The 19,104-nt window shown below is 48.0% G+C and overlaps 1 protein-coding gene across 1 annotated transcript in view; it reads right to left on the reverse strand.

The window, feature by feature from the left end:
• DDR2 (discoidin domain receptor tyrosine kinase 2) overlaps positions 1-19,104 on the reverse strand; it is a 165,852-nt gene that overhangs the window by 13,941 nt on the left and 132,807 nt on the right. Inside the window, exons 13-16 of the mRNA XM_048859659.2 lie at positions 18,173-18,300; positions 8,404-8,595; positions 7,248-7,482; positions 1,893-2,042 (exon numbers count right to left, since the gene is read on the reverse strand). Coding sequence (XP_048715616.1) covers positions 1,893-2,042; positions 7,248-7,482; positions 8,404-8,595; positions 18,173-18,300 — 705 coding nt within the window. The remainder of the gene's footprint in view (positions 1-1,892; positions 2,043-7,247; positions 7,483-8,403; positions 8,596-18,172; positions 18,301-19,104) is intronic.

A 19,104-nucleotide genomic window follows, 5' to 3' on the forward strand; every position in this document is an offset into this window, starting at 1 on the left:
AGTGCTGCAGGAGAAGGTTACACTGAATGAAAAAGTTTGCACTGGAATTTTAAAAAAATATGATGAAAGCAACTTTGCAAATGGAGCTGCAATGGGGACTCAGGAATAAAGTCGGAACCTCCCATTCCATTAGAATCCTGATTCTAATACACATACAACACAACTCCCCCCACACACACACATGCTAACTTCACCAAACCTTAACCCAGTTGCCTGAAATCATCATAAGATGTATGCAGCTGCAGCGACAAAGAGCTGGGCAGAAAATGGAATTTCCATTCTGCAGGAAATTCCAACATTTCAATATTTCTTTTCTTTCCAAATTGAAATGAAAGTCTAAATTTTCCACCGAATGGAAATTCCAAAACATCAAAATGTTTTTATTAAAATGAAATAATTTTACCTTATTGAATGTCAAAACAATATAAACTATTTAATATATTATATTTAATAGCAGATAATATTAATTTTAATATAATATAAAAGTCAAAACAGTAAAGTTGAAACAAAACATTTTGACATTATTGAAATTAAATGAGAAAGCTGAAATGATTCACTTAGAGATTTTTCCAGTGAAATTTCATCAAAATCAAACACATTCCTGTGAAAAGTTCTGATTTTAATGAAACTGCATTTTCCAAAGGAAACCTATTAGTCAAAACATTTTCAAACAACTCTAGCAACAAAGTTTCACCAAAAAGATGTTTGCCTGAAGCTGCAGAGAGGCTGAAACTGACTCTGATGGGTGTGAATCATGCTGAAAATACTCAGCAATGTATGTCATGCCAATGGGTGTTTCCATCGCCAAGCCATGCTGTGCATGTCGGGTAGGAATGAAGCACACTGAATGCAGACAGAGCACATTAGCAGTGTGCCAGAATGCAGGATACGGAATTTGGGTACAATATACCTGACTAAGTGTCTAGTGATACTTTGCTACTGTAGACTGGAAACAAGGGGCATATATTTTTGACAACGAGGGGATTAACCAATGGAACAATTTGCAAAGGGCTGTGGTGGATTCTCCACCATTGACCATTTTGAAATCAAGATAGGATGTTTTTTCTACGAGATCTGCTCCAGGAATTATTGTGGGGAAGTTCTGTGGCCTGTGCTATACAGGAGATCAGACTAGATGATCAGAATGGTCCATTCTGGCCTTTGAATCTATGAAAAACTAGTGTGCCTGGCGGAGCAATGAAGTATAACTGCTCCCAGAAAAGGCACTTGGCAGTGCGGATTGCGATGGCTTTGAGAAGTCAGGAGCCAGGGGAGTTTCTATTGCCAACACAGGTGTAGCTCAGTCTAAGGAATCTGATGGGGGGAGCTGCCAAGGTTGCCTAGAAAATTGTGCTCTTGATTTTGAAAGCTACTGACGACGTAACCCTGTGTGTGCTAGAAGTAGGGTGACCAGATGTCCAGATTTTACCAGGACTGTCCCAATATTAGGGGCTTTGTCTTCTTTTGGACCCTATTACCCCCCCCCCCCCCCCCGCATCCCATCCCAATTTTTCACCCTTGCTTTCTGGTCACCCTAGCCTCTACGTTCCTCTACGTTTCTGGCCATTCTCAAAGAACCTAGGCACAGAGAGGGCTCTGCAGGAACCTGCACTGGACATTTCCAAACTCTCCTTTTTCATCTTTAAAGTGAGACCGACCTTAACACTGAATTTTCAGCCTCTCTAACATTGTATTTCTGTTTACATTGGAAATGGAAAGTTTATGGAGCTCTTTCTTTAAAGGTTTTGATAGAAATTGCACTTTCAAGCTTAATTTATCCTTAACCAAGCTTTTCATGGGCTGATTATGTTGAATAAGTACCTCCCCACCCCACCCTGAATTAATTATTTTCTGTCTCTTCCTTGGATGTACTTTCCCACCGCTTTTCCTACCTGCCGCCCCTGATCCCTGAAGAATTCTCCAGTATTCTCAATGACCTGTTCATCTGACAGCTGGGAATATGGCTGCTCTCGGCAAAAAGTGAAGGTCTCCCATAGTGTCACCCCAAAAGCCCAGACATCACTGGCTGTAGTGAATTTGCCCTATGGGAGAAAACAGAGATAGGAAGCTCAGGATTACAGATGCGTATGCACACACACGCACACACTCTCTCTCCCTCCCCACCCCCACAGCCAATCCTTCTTCCCTCATCTCAGCAAAAACATTCAGATGGCAACAACAGAAACCACTGGAGGCACCAAGACATGTTTCCTGATCTTGTTCACATTCATATTTATTCATGATCTGTGTCTTGCTGTCTGGTGTAGCCACAGGCACCGACTTTCCAAAGTGCTGGGGAGTGCTCGATCCCCCGGCTCTGCCCCAGGCCCTTCCCCCTCTCCACCCCTTCCCCGCAAGGCCCCACCCTTGCCCCACCTCTTCCCACCCAGTTCCGCCCCCTCCCCAAGCATGTTGCATCCTCATTTCTCCCCCCGCCCTCCCAGCCTCCTGAACACCACAAAACAGCTGTTTGCAGTGGGGAGGCGGCATAGCAGGGGGTGGGGGGAAGGCGCTGATCCACAGGGCCTGCTGGCAGGTGGAAGGTGCTGGTAGGGGGAAGCTAATGGGGGGCTGCCGGTGGGTGCTCAGCAACCACCATATTTTTCCCCATTGGTGCTCCAACCCTGGAGCACCCATGGAGTTGGTGCCTATGGGCATAGCTCACAGCTGAGAGTGCTGATCTCAAGGCAGACCCCTGAACTGGTGGTTTGTTCCATAATTAGATTTCACCAAGCCAGTAACAAATGTGAACTCCCAGATCACTATCCTAGTCTTACCATGGAATCACAGACAGTCCCCTTAGACTATCCTGTCTATCTTGCCACCCAAACTGAATTTGTGATAAAAGGTCACAAACTTAAAATCCCACCACATCAGGTTTCTCCCAATCCCAAGAGGCCAGTCACTTACCCCAGATCAATTGGTACCCTGGATTTTACACCAAAGACAATGTTGGCAGTCTATTATATAGTAAACTAATTATAGGTTTATTAGCCAAGAAAAGGAAATGAGAGCTGAGAGGTTAAAGCAGGTAAAATATAATAACAGATGAGTCACAATTTGTAATTCCAAATGGTAACAGAGATATAGTAATCTGCCAATTTCCCAAAAATCTCTCAGGGCTACCCAGAATAACTCTGGGGATCTCTGTCTTCTCGTTCAGTTATTCTGCCCTGTTAAAATCCAAACTATCCAGAGATAAAAGGATCTTTCTTTGAATCCATATTTATAGTTTCTTCACACCAGAAAGCAAGATCATAGAATCATACGACTGGAAGGAACCTTGAGAGGTCATCTAGTCCAGTCTCCTGCCCTCATGGCATGACTCAGTATTATCTAAATGATTCCTGACAGGTGTTTGTCTAACCTGCTCTTAAAAATCTCCAATGATGGAGACTCTACAACCTCCCCAAGCAAATTATTCCAGTGCTTAACCACCCTGACAGTTAGGAAGTTTTTCCTAATATCCAACCTAAACCACTGTTGCTCCAATTTAAGCCCATTGCTTCTTGTCCTATTCTCAGAGGTTAAGAAAAACAGTTTTTCTCCCTCCTCCTTGTAACAACCTTTTACGTACTTGAAAATTGTTAACATGTCCCCTCTCAGTCTTCTCTTTTCCAGACTAAACAAACCCAATTTTTTCAATCTTCCCTCATAGGTCATATTTTCTAGATCTTTAATCATTTTTGTCGCTCTTCTCTGGACTCTCTCCAGTTTGTCCATATCTTTCCTGAAATGTGGCTACCAGAGCCGGACACAATACTTCAGTTGAGGCCTAATCAGCGCAGAGTAGAGTGGAAGAATTACTTCTTGTGTCTTGCTTGCAAGATGACAGCATCTCTACCCATGTGGGCTTTTCCTCTGATGAGGATGAGTGAAAAATGACTTAGCTTTTTGACCTCCAACCATCATGCATAATTTGCTTTGAAATTAGCATTTTCTGTTAAAGTCCTTAAATCCTTCATTAGCATTTCACAAGATTTCTTGGGTGGGTTATTTATTCTCAGGATATATACCATGTAAATGTTTGCTTTTACATTATAACAGGAACAGATAAGTGCAAATGATACACGGAACATTCCACTAGTTTTCATTAAGTTTAAAATCTGAGGACACATTTAACACTTTGATCTACTAACACACAAGTGAACTGGCCTGGGGTTCTGACCTGAGCTGACACCTGGCTTGCCAGCATCACAATCTGCATGTAGAACTCCTGTTTGCAGAGGGAGAGAGAGCTTAGAGCACCTGTCTGACAGAATTATATTTTTCTCCAACTCTCAGCTCTTCCTTCCCTCTCCCTCTTTTCACAGATTTTTGGGCAAGGAGGGCCCATCATGACCCAACTCATCTGAGCTTCTGCATAGCACAGGTGAGAGATCCCTGCCTGGAGTTCCATAGCCTGTGACTGAGCTACAGCAGATCTTTTGGAATGAGACCCATTTACAACAGCCCTAGGTGAGCTGCTCCAGTGGTCAATCACCCTGAGCATTAGAAATCACACCTTGTTTTGCTCCATGTCACATGAACTGGGCATCTCTCTCCTGGTCCAGAGGTTTCAGCTCTCCAGGGCTGGTGACATTAAATTGCTCAGGGAGGGCTCATGCCTTGTGAACCCACTCCCACCAGCAACTCATCAGAGCTAGGGTCTGGCGAGCTTCAGGACACGTGTTTCGCCAGGCTTTCATTAACCTTTACAATGGGGAGTGCGCGGGAACTAGAAGGTGAGTCTGCTACAGTCTCTTGAATTGTACTCGTGTTGGCAAAGGGAGCCTTATGCACAAGTCTTAATAGATAGTAGTAGGGTCTTTGATGGGCTGGCTGGCCTAATGGTTAGCATCCATTCAGTCATAGGGTAGTGATAGGGGAGCTCAGACCCACCCACTCCACTGGTCTCTGACCCAGGGCCCTAGGAGGGTCAGCTGCATTGACCCGGGAAGGGGGACGGGGGCGCAAGTTACCCTCCCTGGGGCCACTTTCTGCCACTGCTCCCTTTGCTTCTGATCCTGGGTAAGGAAAAATAAAAAAGGAAGCTGAACTGTCAGCCCCAGCCGGGCTCAGCACACAGTCCTGTTATTTCGGGGAGGCGTCTCCAGTCCCTTTTGGCAGGCGCCAGCAGGGTAGGTCAGTACTCCTTCCCAGCTGGGCTGTCTCCAGTTGGAGGGGTGGAGCTAGCCAGGCCCAGCACTGTCCTTTATCCTCTTTCGTGCCCGTCTGGGATTTGTATACCCATCACACAGATAAACACAAGCACTGAATGAGAAATGCCAGGATCTGCCTGTCAGCCTGTGATAAATGAAGTGGGGGGTGGGGGGAAGCTCCCTTTGATGGACATCCAGGCAGCCTGTTAGCTGTAAAATCCCTCTTGGTAGCTGTTCTCTGCTTGCTTTACGTGTAAAGCATTAGGGGGAGAGAGATAGCTCAGTGGTTTGAGCATTAGCCTACTAAACCCAGGATTATGAGTTCAATCCTTGAGGGGGCCATTTAAGGATCTGGGGCAAAAATTGGGGATTGGTCCTGCTTTGAGCAGAGGGCTGGACTAGATGACCTCCTGAGGTCCCTTCCAACCCTGATATTCTATGATTTGTTGTTTGTGGATGGCAGTGATGTCCCTTTTCACCCTCTGTGGCTGGTCAGAGTTCATCATTTTCTATGATGCACTTTTGTTTATTTACAAGGAATGTACAAAGTCCTGCTTCTCTGAGCACAGGAGTCAAGAATAAGAGGAGCAGTTTCTCAGCTTACAGCCCCAAGCCTCTTTAGCTAGCAGACCCAAAAGCTCCCTTGCTAGCTTTTTGCAGGTCAAATTGGGCTCACCAGCTATTGCTTGGATTTCTTGTTTTTTGCCTGTGCCTGCCTCTCTCTTTGTCCTTATTTGTTCTCAGTTTCTGTGTGTTCTGCCTTCCCTCCCACACCCAAAACAATACTTTGCAAAAGCCTCTACCCACCAGTCCAAACTCCTGTGGGGGTTCACAATCCCCTGCTGCCTTGGGGAGTGGGGCTTCTGATTAGCTCATCCTGACAGTTCTGGTAACTGCAGGCTGTGGTAACACCCCAGCTCAGAGGGGTTTGTAATCAAAGCAGTCACTGGTCCCTCTCAACATAACGCTATTGAAGTGCAGCCAATTGACCCAGGGCATTCTCCTTTTCCTCCTCACTCAGTGCCCGTATAAAGATGTCCATTTCTATGTGACACCTCCCACCCCCACCCATCAGACAGTCCCTTTCTCTCACGAGGCTGCAATATGGAGACAAAGCCATGCAAATGCAGACTGCTGTCACCCAGTAAACCTGCTGTCCACGGGCTAAACTCTCAGCAGCATTGGACACACACTCAGTGCAGCACAACTGTGTGTGGAAGGCAAATGGGACTTTATCCCAAGTTGGTGCATGTTAGAATAGCTCTTAATGAGGGGCTAATCTCCTAGGGGCCAGGAGACCAGTGAGAATGGACAGAGTGCAGTGCACTCCAGATCCCCTTCCCCCAGCACTCTCATACCTCCAACAGGCTATGGCTGGTGTAGATGCCTATTATCTTCCATTGCTTCTGGGTGACTAGAGAGGAGATCTGATTGGCTCCACATAAAATAGTCTCCACGCTTCCCAGGTAGCTGTCAGAGAGCCAAGGAGCGGGAGGGCTGGGATTAAGTGGGAGGTGACCTCAAGTAACGAGCTCACTTGGCAAGGTCCTTGCTACAGGCAAAATGCTCCGCAGTAGGCAACTAGCTGCAGCACTCGCATGGCAGCCCAAACAGTTAAAGTACCATCGAACTGCTGTAATTATCAAGCTAGGCCTTTAGCTGCACCCACTTATTGACAATACAAATCTACAGAAAAGCAGCCCCACTCTCATTCAGATCTAAGCAACACACCAAGAGAAGATACTGAACATCTCTCACACAGGGACCCAGACATGCTTCAGTCCTTCTGTAAAGAAACACTAGGCTCATGGGATAGGCCCAGCCACAACTCCATCTTCCCCTTTTCTGCCCCCCACTGCAGTGCCTCCCCATGCCGGGACTGCTCAGATGTCACTAGATTAGAGCAGCAATGGAGCGAATGCCCTGGACAACGCATGCAAACACAGAGCCCCCCAATTCCATCCTGCCCCTTGATCCATCAGGAGATGGCTGCAGGCAGGGAGCATTGAAACTCTTTCCCCGTGATCACCCAGTGCTACGGGAAGGGGCCAGCTCCCCACAATCTCTCTCACTGGTTCCCCTGGCAGTTGCAAAGTCTCCACTTACTAATAAAATACTTTCCCAGGACATCCAGCGAATAGGAAGCACGGCCCGCCCCTGGATTCGGTAGTAGTCTCCACTGTACAGGTTCCTGCTCATGCCGAAGTCTGCTATCTTGATGGTGTAGTTCTTACCCACCAAGCAGTTGCGTGTGGCCAGGTCCCGATGCACAAAATTCAGAGAGGACAGGTACTTCATGCCAGAGGCAATTTGAGTGGCCATGAACTTCAGGTCAGTGTAGCTGCGGAGACAGGGAAGGCCAAAGGAGGGGTGAGGCTGCTGAGCTGGCCTTGAGCCACCTGGGTGTGATGTCACCTAACCAGGAGCAGCTGGACCTCATCCTCGGCAACCCAGAGAAGCCTACCCTTGTAAGATGCAAACCCTGGGGCAACAACCTGGACACCAACAGCCTACAGCAGAAGCTCCCATGGTTACTGATGGATGTATCATGGAGTGCAGACCCTGGCTAGATACTGCTGAAAGGGCCAGTCAGGGAAGGAGTGCTCCTATAGTACGTCACTGGCATGGCAGTAAGAAACGAACATGGCATGGATGGCAGAGTGGCCTGGCCAGATTCCTACAGAGCAGCAGCTCCTGCTTGTCCAAGCCCAGCTACCCAAAGGTTTGGCACATCCCCAAAACAGGGCAACAGCACAGAATGCTGGAGACGCCAGGAGGAGCCCAAGAAATGACAATGAAATAGGCATTTCCTCCTGCTTGTGCTTTCACCACCTCTACCTGGTCACACTCGCTCTCCCTACCCCCACCCAGCCGCCCCCCACTCTGCCTCATCCCCATACAGTCCCCCTGCTCTCCTTACCTCCACCCAGACCCTCCTCTCACTGCCCCTGTCTGGTCACACCTGCCTCACTTTCCTCACACCCAACCACACCCACTTTGCCCCCACACCTATCTAGCAACACCATTACTCCTCACCAAGTTGCATTCGTTCTCACAACCCCACTCCCACTCAGCCACATCTGCTCTCGTGTCCCCTCCCCCACCCATCACACCTGCTCTCCCTGCCCCTACCCAGTCATATCCTCCCCTTTCTGCATCCTCCATGAAGTCCCATATGCTCTTGGCCTTCTGCCCCACCATGCTCTGAGAGTGGTAGAGTCCTGTGTAGCTGAGGAGTCCCATGCAGGAGTGGAAGGGCTACCTGACAATGGGTCCATTGCTGGCAGGGGGGAGCTGGGGCTCGTGGCGGGATAGGAACTGGTTGAGGTCTCCGTTCTCCATGTACTCGGTAATCATACAGAGAGGGTCGTCAGTGATGCACACTGCCAGCAGCCGGATGATATTAGGGTCCTTGAGCCGTGACATGATCTTAATCTCCTTCAGAAAGTCATTCCTTTCAGAAACAAAACCACACAGACACACGTTGGCCCACAGGGACAGGTATATGACACATGTGGGCATACATGGACAACCCCAGAGACACAGACCCACAGGGATAGATGGACAGAGCCAAAACATGCAGGGCACTGGAGTTAATGATACAATGTACAACAGGGGAAAGTACCACAGAGAGCAATTTGCACAGCAAAGTACACGAATACTAGTGACAGACGTTAATGGGAAGATTTTGCTGAGCCTTTGCCACATAGAATCATAGAATATCAGGGTTGGAAGGTGTTAGGGGGCTTATTCCTTCACCCACTTATTTCCCTGGTCCTTCTCGCATGAACGGAGAGCAACAATCCCCGAAGTCCAAAGGTGTTTAATAAATAAAGGTGTTTAATAAATTCAATGTTTATTGGGGTGAACTTCCAGCAAGCATGATTCTAGTTTCCTTCCTTAGTGTCCCCCTTCCCAGCTCTGACACCACAGAGCCTTACACCTGTGTCCCTGTTCCCATTCCTCCCCTTAGCCAAACATGATTCCAATTTCCCCACCCCCATTCTCTGTTCCCATTTCCCCCTTTAGCAGAACATGATTCCAATTTCCCCATTCCCTGTTCCCATTTCCCCTCCCCACACCACCCACTCAGTTCCTGATTGACTGCAGACCATATAGTAAAACTTGAGTTCTGCTTACTATACCTTAACCAATCATTTTCCTGAAATTTAACTAACCAATCCTAATATATTGTAACATGATCCCCAATTTGATTTAATTGGGGATTGGTCCTGCTTTGAGCAGGGGGTTGGACTAGATGACCTCCTGAGGTCCCTTCCAACCCTGATATTCTATGATTCTATGATTATGTAACCAATTATATCCCATCACCTTAATTAGTTTACACCCAGCAAAATTAATTATACAGCAGACAGGAACAATCACAGAACCAGACAGAGATTATACAGACAAACAACAGCAAAGTGGGAACTGTAATGACAAAACAATACAGAAGTGAGGATTTCACATCCCAGCTATTGATAAGTGAGTTCTTGCCAGACAGGATGCTATCAAACTAAGTTTCCTTTTACATTTTCTAGGCACTTCCCTTTCTCTGGAGGTGATAGGCACTATCAGGACAGGATTGTATTCCTAACAGCCCAATAGCACCTTATTTCAATGTGACTAGTTTGGAATGTGAGGATGTGACCGGTCGCTTCCAAGCTTATGGCTGCCTCTGCTGCTTAGCCAAAGATCTTAGCCTAAGAACAGGGCCTCAAACTGTCACAGTAAGAGAAGGACCTTACACCAGCAGACAGTGATTTTGATTCTTTCTTTTATACCTCTATAACTAGCCAAGTGATAAGAATACACCTAAATTCTTAGAGTACAGGCCTGAATATTTATATCCTAACAGAAGGGACCTCATGAGATCTTCTAGTCTCCCTGCTCAAAGCAGGACCAATCCCCAATTTTTGCCCCAGATCCCTAAATGGCCCCCTCAAGGATTGAACTCACAACCTTGGGTTTAGGAGGCCAATGCGCAAACCACTGAGCTATCCCTCCCTTCAGGGCCTGGCAGGTCCATCTGGAGCAGCAATCGGTGGTGCATACTCAGGGATCTTCCCATGCAAGTTGGTTATTCACAGAATGGCTCAGGTCAGAGGTGGTAACAAATGGCACACAGGCAACTTGCTCTTCCCAGAAACCTCAGCTAAAGCATCATGGTTCTGACACCAAAAGGCAGCTCTCTCAGGCTGGCGTCTCTTGTGGACTATCCTGGAGTCTCACTAACTAGCACTCTGTTCCCTGTTCCTGCCTCAGTCCCTGGGGTTTACACCTGGGAAATCACTTAGGCCTGGCTGCTCCCCTAGGATCACATGGTCCTGGAAGATGACCTGGCCATTACTCCCCAAACCCAACCCCACCCCTTCAGGCAGCTGCTCTGGAACACAAAGGAAGCTCTATACAGTTTGGCTGCCCATTGGACAAAGAAGAGTGCTCTGACCTCCACAGCCCCTCCATGGCTGCCACTGGACAGGTTCTGCATGGGTCCCATCAGTAAGGCTAAGACTGAGTCATGAGTATTTTTGGTAAAAGTCATGGACAGGTCACGGGCAATAAATAAAAATTCATGGCCCGTGATCTGTCCATGACTTTTACCCAAAATACCCATGACTAAATCTCTATTTCTGGGGCCCTGCTGCTCCAGGGGGCCCCTGATGGGGGCGGAGGGAGTGGCCTGCTCCAGTGCTGGGGGTTGGCAGCCCCCCAGCAGCTGCTCCCAGGGACTGCTCTCTGGATGGCCTCCGGGCGCCCCTGGGGCCACTGCTCCAGCCGCCCCGGGACCACTGCTGCTTGGGCAATCCCCAGGGCACCCCCAGGACCGCTGCTCGGGAGCTTCCCAAAGCCAGCCACATAGGTCACTGTTCCAGCAGTCCCTGGAGCCAGCTGCCCAGGCTGCCCTGAAATCAGCCACACCAACCACTGTGGAAGTCACGGAGGTCCCCAAAAGTCACAGAATCTGTGACTTCTTGGACCTCCATGAAAGAATCGCAGCCGAACTCATCAATTCCATGAGCCAAGCACTAAGAAGCCAGCCTGATCTGCAGCATATCTCCCAACATTTGCAGGGGCTGAAGTGGGACAGGTGCTGCCCCCTGGGGGTTGAGAGCAAGCCTGCCTCCTACTTACCCCACACAGTGGTGGCTCCTCTCCTGCAGGGCTTGTTGGGTTCAGCTCCCTATGAGGGGCATTGTGACCTGGTTCCTGGCACACAGGGTCACCATGCCACTCGCTCGTATGTGGCCTGGCCCCTCGATGAGGCGGGGAGCCAAGCCCAGCTAGACCTGTGAGACAGGAGCTGCTTCACCTGGGGCTGGAGGGTCACAGTAGGACAGTCCTGTGAAACCCAGGACTGCTGGGAGGTCTGCTGCAGAGCATTCGGGTACAGCTACGTTGAGAGGTGTAATCCCCAGCTTGGGTAGGTGTATACATGCTAGCTCTGCTCAAGCTCACTCACTAAGAGATAGCCATATGGTCACAGCAGTACAGGCAGTGCTTGAGATAGCCCCTCAAGTGTGATCCCGTCCTCAATCCTAGCCATGTACTCAGGAAGCTAGCTTGAGCTACCATCCATGCTGCCATGGCAACATTGCTACTAACACGCTAGCATGTAGCTGTCTATCTGAGCTAGGAATTTCACCTCCAGCTGCTGTGTATATGTCCTCTGAGAGCCCTCGTGATCCAAAATAACTCATTGCACAACAGAAGTGCCTGGGCCAGCAAACCTGTCTGGGCCCTAGGAACAAAAGGGACAAAGATGGGAAGAAGAGAGGCTAGCCTCACTAAGGAGGCAGAGTTAAGGTTATGTGGGTGTCTTAACTGGGCATTTCGAGACTTCCAAGTGTTTGGGAGCTTTAGAAGTTTCACCTTAACTACAAATTTCCTGGATTTCTATTTTTAAAAGTCTTTTGATTTTATTAACTACAACATTCTTGTGTTTTCCCCTTACTTGCTGATCCATATTCTCAACCCTAAATTCAGCTTCACACCGTTTTGGTCTAGGTAAGATACACATGCATGCAGCAAGGACCTCACATTGCATGACCTCAGATTTTTGTCTGTTATTTGTAACACACACTTGTGGCTGCCTAGAACTACCTGGCTTTCCCTGTGTTGAAGCCCATGACTACTTGGGATTTCATGGCAACAACGGGGACAGCACTCAGGTTCACCTGCTCTAAATGCATAGCCCCCTACCACTTGAGCTAAAGGAGACTCTCCAGTTGCTGTATAAGGCCTTTGACAGGTCTGACTGCAAACTGAGCGGTCCTGATTCTAAAGTAGAAGACAATGGTGACAACCGCACACTAGTCAGATAAATAATAAATAATAGTAATAAAAGTTAGTATTTTAAAAGTTCCTCTAATTCCCATGCAGTTGAATAGTCCTTCTTTGGTGAATGCTTTCAACCCAATACCATACAGGACTTGCTGTAGTGAATAAGGTCACTGGCCCAACTAGATTAGACCTCCGTCAGGTGGCAGGGGGCATTTCAAGCCACTCAGAGGTGCCCCCATCCCAGACACATGGCCAAGGATGCCATGAGCCACTCAGCCCCCCTCCCCCATGACTGAGGGCGGGGCCTGTGAACTGCTTAGAGCTTGGCCTTACCTGACCAGACTGTGCTTTTTGGCACTGAGAGCAGATCCTATTGCTCAGGGTGGCAGGGCTCTTGGCAGAAGCCCAATGGGGTGGACATGTGTAGTATTTTAATCAAACCTGCAAATGTCGAACCATGGACAGCTAGGGAACAGCAGAGATGGGGGACCAGAGTCAGGAGCTGGGTGCAGAGAGGCAGGTGGGGCACTGACCCAGGAGTGGGTGTAACAGGAATGATTGATGCTCATAACCATGTAATCAAGTATCAGAGGGGTAGCCATGTTAGTCTGTATCCACAAAAACAACAAGGAGTCCGGTGGCACCTAAAGACTAACAAATTTATTTGGGCATAAGGTTTCGTGGGTAAAAAATGCCACTTCTTCAGACGCTTGGAGTGAAAATTACAGATGCAGGTATAAATATACTGAAACATGAGGAGAAGTTCTAACCTAATGAGGAGGGCTTTAAACTAGGTTCGCTGGGGGATGGTGACCTAAGCCCAGAGGTAAGTGGGGGAGTGGGATACCAGGAGGAAATGCAAGGAGGAGGGTACAAGACAGGAAGCCTCCTGATTCATATTGAGAAAGTAGGGCAATCGGCTAGTTTTCTTAGGTGCATGTACATGAATGCAAGAAGCCTGGGAAACAAGCAGGAAGAATTGGAAGTCCTGGCACAATCAAGGAACTATGATGTGATTGGAATAACAGAAACTTGGGTGGGGCAGTTCACATGACTGGAGCTCTGTCATGGATGGGTATAAACTGTTCAGGAAGGACAGGCATGGGCGGAAAGGTGGAGCAGTTGCATTGTATGTAAAAGAGCTGTATGATTGCTCAGAGCTCCAGTTTGAAACTGGAGAAAAGCCTGTTGAGAGTCTTTGGGTTAAGTTTAGAGGCAAGAGCAACAAGGGTGATGTCGTGGTGGGCGTGTGCTGTAGACCACCAGATCAGAAGGATGAGGTAGACGAGGCTTTCTTTGGACAACTAATTGAAGTCTCCAGATCACAGGACCTGGTTCTAATGAGGGACTTCAATCACCCTGACAACTGCTGGGAGAGCAATACAGCAATGCACAGACAATCCAGGAAGTTTTTGGAGAGTGCTGGGGACAACTTCCTGGTACAAGAGCTGGAAGAACCGACTAGGGGCTGTGCTCCTCATGACCTGTTGCTCACAAACAGGGAAGAATTAGTAGGGGAAATAGAAGTGGGTGGCAACCTAGGCAGCAGTGACCATGAGATGGTTGAGGTCAGGATCCTGACAAAAGCAAGAAAGGAGAGTAGCAAAATATGGACCCTGGACTTCAGAAAAGCAGACTCCCTTAGGGAACTGATGGGCAGGATCCCCTGGGATGCTAATATGAGGGGGAAAGGAGTCCAGGAGAGCTGGCTGTATTTTAAAGAAGCCTTATTGAGGGCGCAGGAAAAAGCCATCCCGAAGTGCAGAAAGAATAGCAAATATGGCAGACAACCAGGTTGGCTTAGCAGGGAAATCTTTGGGTAGCTTAAACTCAAAAAGGAAGCTTACAAGAAGTGGAAATTTGGACAGATGACTAGGGAGGAGTATAAAAATATTGCAAGAGCATGCAGGGGTGTAATCAGGAAGGCCAAGGCACGATTGGAGTTGCAGCTAGCAAGGGATGTGAAGGGTAACAAGAAGGGTTTCTACAGGTATGCAGGGAAAGTGTGGGACCCTTACTGAATGGGGGAGGCAACATAGTGACAGATGATGTGGAGAAAGCTGAAGTACTCGATGCTTTTTTTGCCTCGGTCTTCACAGACAAGGTCAGCTCCCAGACTGCTGCCCTGGGCAACACAGCATGGGGAGAAGGTAAGCAGCCCTTAGTGGTGAAAGAACAGGTTAAGGACTATTTAGAAAAGCTGGACATGCACAAGTCCATGGGACCAGATGCACTGCATCCAAGGGTGCTGAGGGAGTTGGCTGATCTGATTGTAGAGTCATTGGCCATTATCTTTGAAAATTTGTGGCAATCGGGGGAGGTCCTGGACGATTGGAAAAAGGCAAATATAGTGCCCATATTTTAAAAAGGAAGAAGGAACCTGGGGAACTACAGACCAGTCAGCCTTACTTCCGTCCCTGGCAAAATCATGGAGCAGGTCCTCAAGGTCCTCAGAAAGTTTTTGGAAAATGTAGGGGACAATTTCCTGGTGCAAGTGCTAGAGAAGCCAGCTGGGGGGGAGCTTTTCTTGACCTGCTGCTCACAAACCGGGAAGAATTAGTGGGGGAAGCAAAAGTGGATGGGACTCTGGGAGGCAGTGACCATGAGTTGGTTGAGTTCAGGATCCTGACACAGGGAAGAAAGGTAAGCAGCAGAATATGGACCCCGGACTTCAGGAAAGCAGACTTCGACTCCCTCAGGGAACTGATGGGTAGGATTCCCTGGGGGAATAACATGAAGGGGAAAGGAGTCCAGGAGAGCTGGCTGTATTTCAAGGAATCCCTATTGAGGTTACAGGGACAAACCATCCCGATGTGCCGAAAGAATAGTAAATATGGCAGGCGACCAGCTTGGCTTAATGGTGAAATCCTTGCGGATCTTAAACATAAAAAAGAAGCTTACAAGAAGTGGAAGATTGAACAAATGATCAGGGAAGAGTATAAAAATATTGCTCGGGCATGTAGGAACGAAATCAGGAGGGCCAAATCACACCTGGAGCTGCAGCTAGCAAGAGATGTTAAGAGTAACAAGAAGGGTTTCTTCAGGTATGTTGGCAACAAGAAGAAAGTCAAGGAAAGTGTGGGCCCCTTACTGAATGAGGGAGGCAACCTAGTGACAGACGATGTGGAAAAAGCTAATGTACTCAATGCTTTTTTTGCCTCCGTTTTCACGAACAAGGTCAGCTCCCAGACTGCTGCGCTGGGCATCACAGCATGGGGAGTAGGTGGCCAGCCCTCTGTGGAGAAAGAGGTGGTTAGGGACTATTTAGAAAAGCTGGACGTGCACAAGTCCATGGGGCCAGACGCATTGCATCCGAGAGTGCTAAAGGAGTTGGCGGCTGTGATTGCAGAGCCATTGGCCATTATCTTTGAAAACTCGTGGCGAACGGGGGAAGTCCCGGATGACTGGAAAAAGGCTAATGTAGTGCCAATCTTTAAAAAAGGGAAGAAGGAGGATCCTGGGAACTACAGGCCAGTCAGCCTCACCTCAGTCCCCGGAAAAATCATGGAGCAGGTCCTCAAGGAATCAATCCTGAAGCACTTACACAAGAGGAAAGTGATCAGGAACAGTCAGCATGGATTCACCAAGGGAAGGTCATGCCTGACTAATCTAATCGCCTTCTATGATGAGATAACTGGTTCTGTGGATGAAGGGAAAGCAGTGGATGTATTGTTTCTTGACTTTAGCAAAGCTTTTGACACGGTCACCCATAGTATTCTTGTCAGCAAGTTAAAGAAGTATGGGATGGATGAATGCACTATAAGGTGGGTAGAAAGCTGGCTAGATTGTCAGGCTCAACGGGTAGTGATCAATGGCTCCATGTCTAGTTGGCAGCCGGTATCAAGTGGAGTGCCCCAAGGGTTGGTCCTGGGGCCGTTTTTTTTTTCAATATCTTCATAAATGACATGGAGGATGGTGTGGATTGCACTCTCAGCAAATTTGCGGATGATACTAAACTAGGAGGAGTGGTAGATATGCTGGAGGGCAGGGATAGGATACAGAGGGACCTAGACAAATTGGAGGATTGGGCCAAAAGAAATCTGATGAGGTTCAACAAGGACAAGTGCAGAGTCCTGCACTTAGGACGGAAGAATCCCATGCTCCGCTACAGACTAGGGACCGAATGGCTCGGCAGCTGTTCTGCAGAAAAGGACCTAGGGGTGACAGTGGACAAGAAGCTGGATATGAGTCAACAGTGTGCCCTTGTTGCCAAGAAGGTCAATGGCATTTTGGGATGTATAAGTAGGGGCATTGCCAGCAGATCGAGGGACGTGATCATTCCCCTCTATTCGACATTGGTGAGGCCTCATCTGGAGTACTGTGTCCAGTTTTGGGTCCCGCACTACAAGAAGGATGTGGAAAAATTGGAAAGAGTCCAGCGGAGGGCAACAAAAATGATTATGGGTCTGGAACACATGACTTATGAGGAGAGGCTGAGGGAACTGGATTGTTTAGTCTGCAGAAGAGAAGAATTAGGGGGGATTTGATAGCTGCTTTCAACTACCTGAGAGGTGGTTCCAAAGAGGATGGTTCTAGACTATTCTCAGTGGTAGAAGAGGACAGGACAAGGAGTAATGGTCTCAAGTTGCAGTGGGGGAGGTTTAGGTTGGATATTAGGAAAAACTTTTTCACTGGGAGGGTGGTGAAACACTGGAATGCGTTACCTAGGGAGGTGGTAGAATCTCCTTCCTTAGATGTTTTTAAGGTCAGGCTTGATGATTTAATTGGGGATTGGTCCTGCTTTGAGCAGGGGGTTGGACTAGATGACCTCCTGAGGTCCCTTCCAACCCTGATATTCTATGATTCTATGAATCCATTTTGAAGCACTTGGAGGAGAGGAAGGTGATCAGGAACAGTCAACATGGATTCACCAAGGGCAAGTCATGCCTGACCAACCTGATTGCCTTCTATGATGAGATGACAGGAACACAATTCTAAGCAGGGCTTGTAAATACAACCAGGACCCTTCAGCCAGGTCCCTCTGGGGGGCAAGGAGCTTAGACCCCAGACTTGGGGTTCCCTGCTTTTCCCAGCCAGCCCAAAACTGAAACTCCACTCCCGCAGTCTCGCTCCTCCTCCAGCCTTTGCCCAGTTTCTCAGGCAAAGGTGTCACCTGGTCCCATCCCCCTCCTGGCTCAGGTTACAGGCTCAGGTATTGTCCCTCAAGTCAAGTCAGCCCCTGCTATTCCATCCCCCATGCAGACAGTCCCAGTAAAACTCCCCTGCAACATTCCCAGGTCAGTCCGCCCCACTCCCTGCTTCGTCACATACCCACGAAAGCTTATGCCCAAATAAATCTGTTAGTCTTTAAGGTGCCACCGGACTCCTCATAACTATGTAATGAAAGGCTGCACAGTTACACCCACCCACAAGGGGGCCACATGCAATCCCATCTCCGACATCTCCTGACTCCTCAGTGCATTCTCCTAATGCTGCTTTTGAATGGAATTCCCTAGAGTTTTAAAAAAGAAATATTGTTCCATATGCCGTAAGTCTTTGGTGTCACCAGAATGCCCTGTGCCATGCAAGGGGAATGCTCAGAGCAAAGCCTTTGCTGCCTCCATTGTGTCCCTTGATAAACTATGTATGGATCACATTTCAAAAGGGTCTAGGGAACACAGGAGACTTGAGTTGCTTTTGAAAATGGGACTTAGTCTCCTGTTACCCAGGGCTTGTATGAATTTTTTTGAGTGAGGCTCAAGCTTCCAGTACATACTGAGTTGTCAAACTCCACATGACCCCAATACCTGGCATTCTTGTTGGCATCTGCTCGCAGCATTTTCACAGCCACCAGGACAGGTTGGTTGGAGCTCACATCCAAAGCAAAATCTTTGTCCATGAACTTTTCCATCCCCTCCACTTCGCAGAGATGAACCTAGAGGGGGGTAATGGGTAGGGTTTACCTTTGCCATCTGGTTCTCTATTGCCAGAACCTGGGACTTTCTTGGGGGTCAAATCAGAGCAACTCATTCTTACCCTCAAACCTGAACTAAATCAGACCCTTTTAAAATTCTGTTAGTGCAATTATTTTCAGTTCTAATAATTCCCATGGCTGCTTTGCCAGCTCTAGGTCCGAACAATAATAACACCTGTCAAAGAGTTACTGATTGATTTTGTTTTATTACACTACAAGCCCCTATGCACTCACCCTGGGCACTCCCTATGCCCAGAAAAACAAGGATCTTGTACAGTGCTCTAAGCAAAAGCATGGATGACAGTAGCTGCATCTGCAAGAAAAGGCGATACAACCGTCTCAAAAGTTGACCACTGCTGCTACTTGATCCTGAGAATGCAGCCATGGAGCTAATATGACCCATAAGTTGTAAGGTGGAATAAGAAATGGTGGGAGCAGACCCGAGCCAAGGCACCACCACATATGGCAGCAGCAGCATAGTCCTCTTCTGGAAACTGGATCTGACACAATGGGGCCACCTCACTCTGCAGATCTGCTCCCCAAAAGTGTTACATGCCGTCTGATGTCCAAAATAAATCTTTACTGCCTGTCACTCCTGTCTGTGCCAACACAATCAAGGCTGAGTGAGCCAGAACCAGCAACAGAACTGTTTACTCAGATCCAATCAGTGACAACTGCATCACCCTCCCTGAAAACAATGGGATTCCATAGCTGTCCCCATGGGCATAATTTAGTCTGAAGAACTAGTGATAATTTGGAAATGGA

This window comes from Caretta caretta, chromosome 8 (assembly GCF_965140235.1).
Source record: "Caretta caretta isolate rCarCar2 chromosome 8, rCarCar1.hap1, whole genome shotgun sequence".
In the NCBI taxonomy this organism is placed as follows: Eukaryota; Metazoa; Chordata; order Testudines; family Cheloniidae; genus Caretta; species Caretta caretta.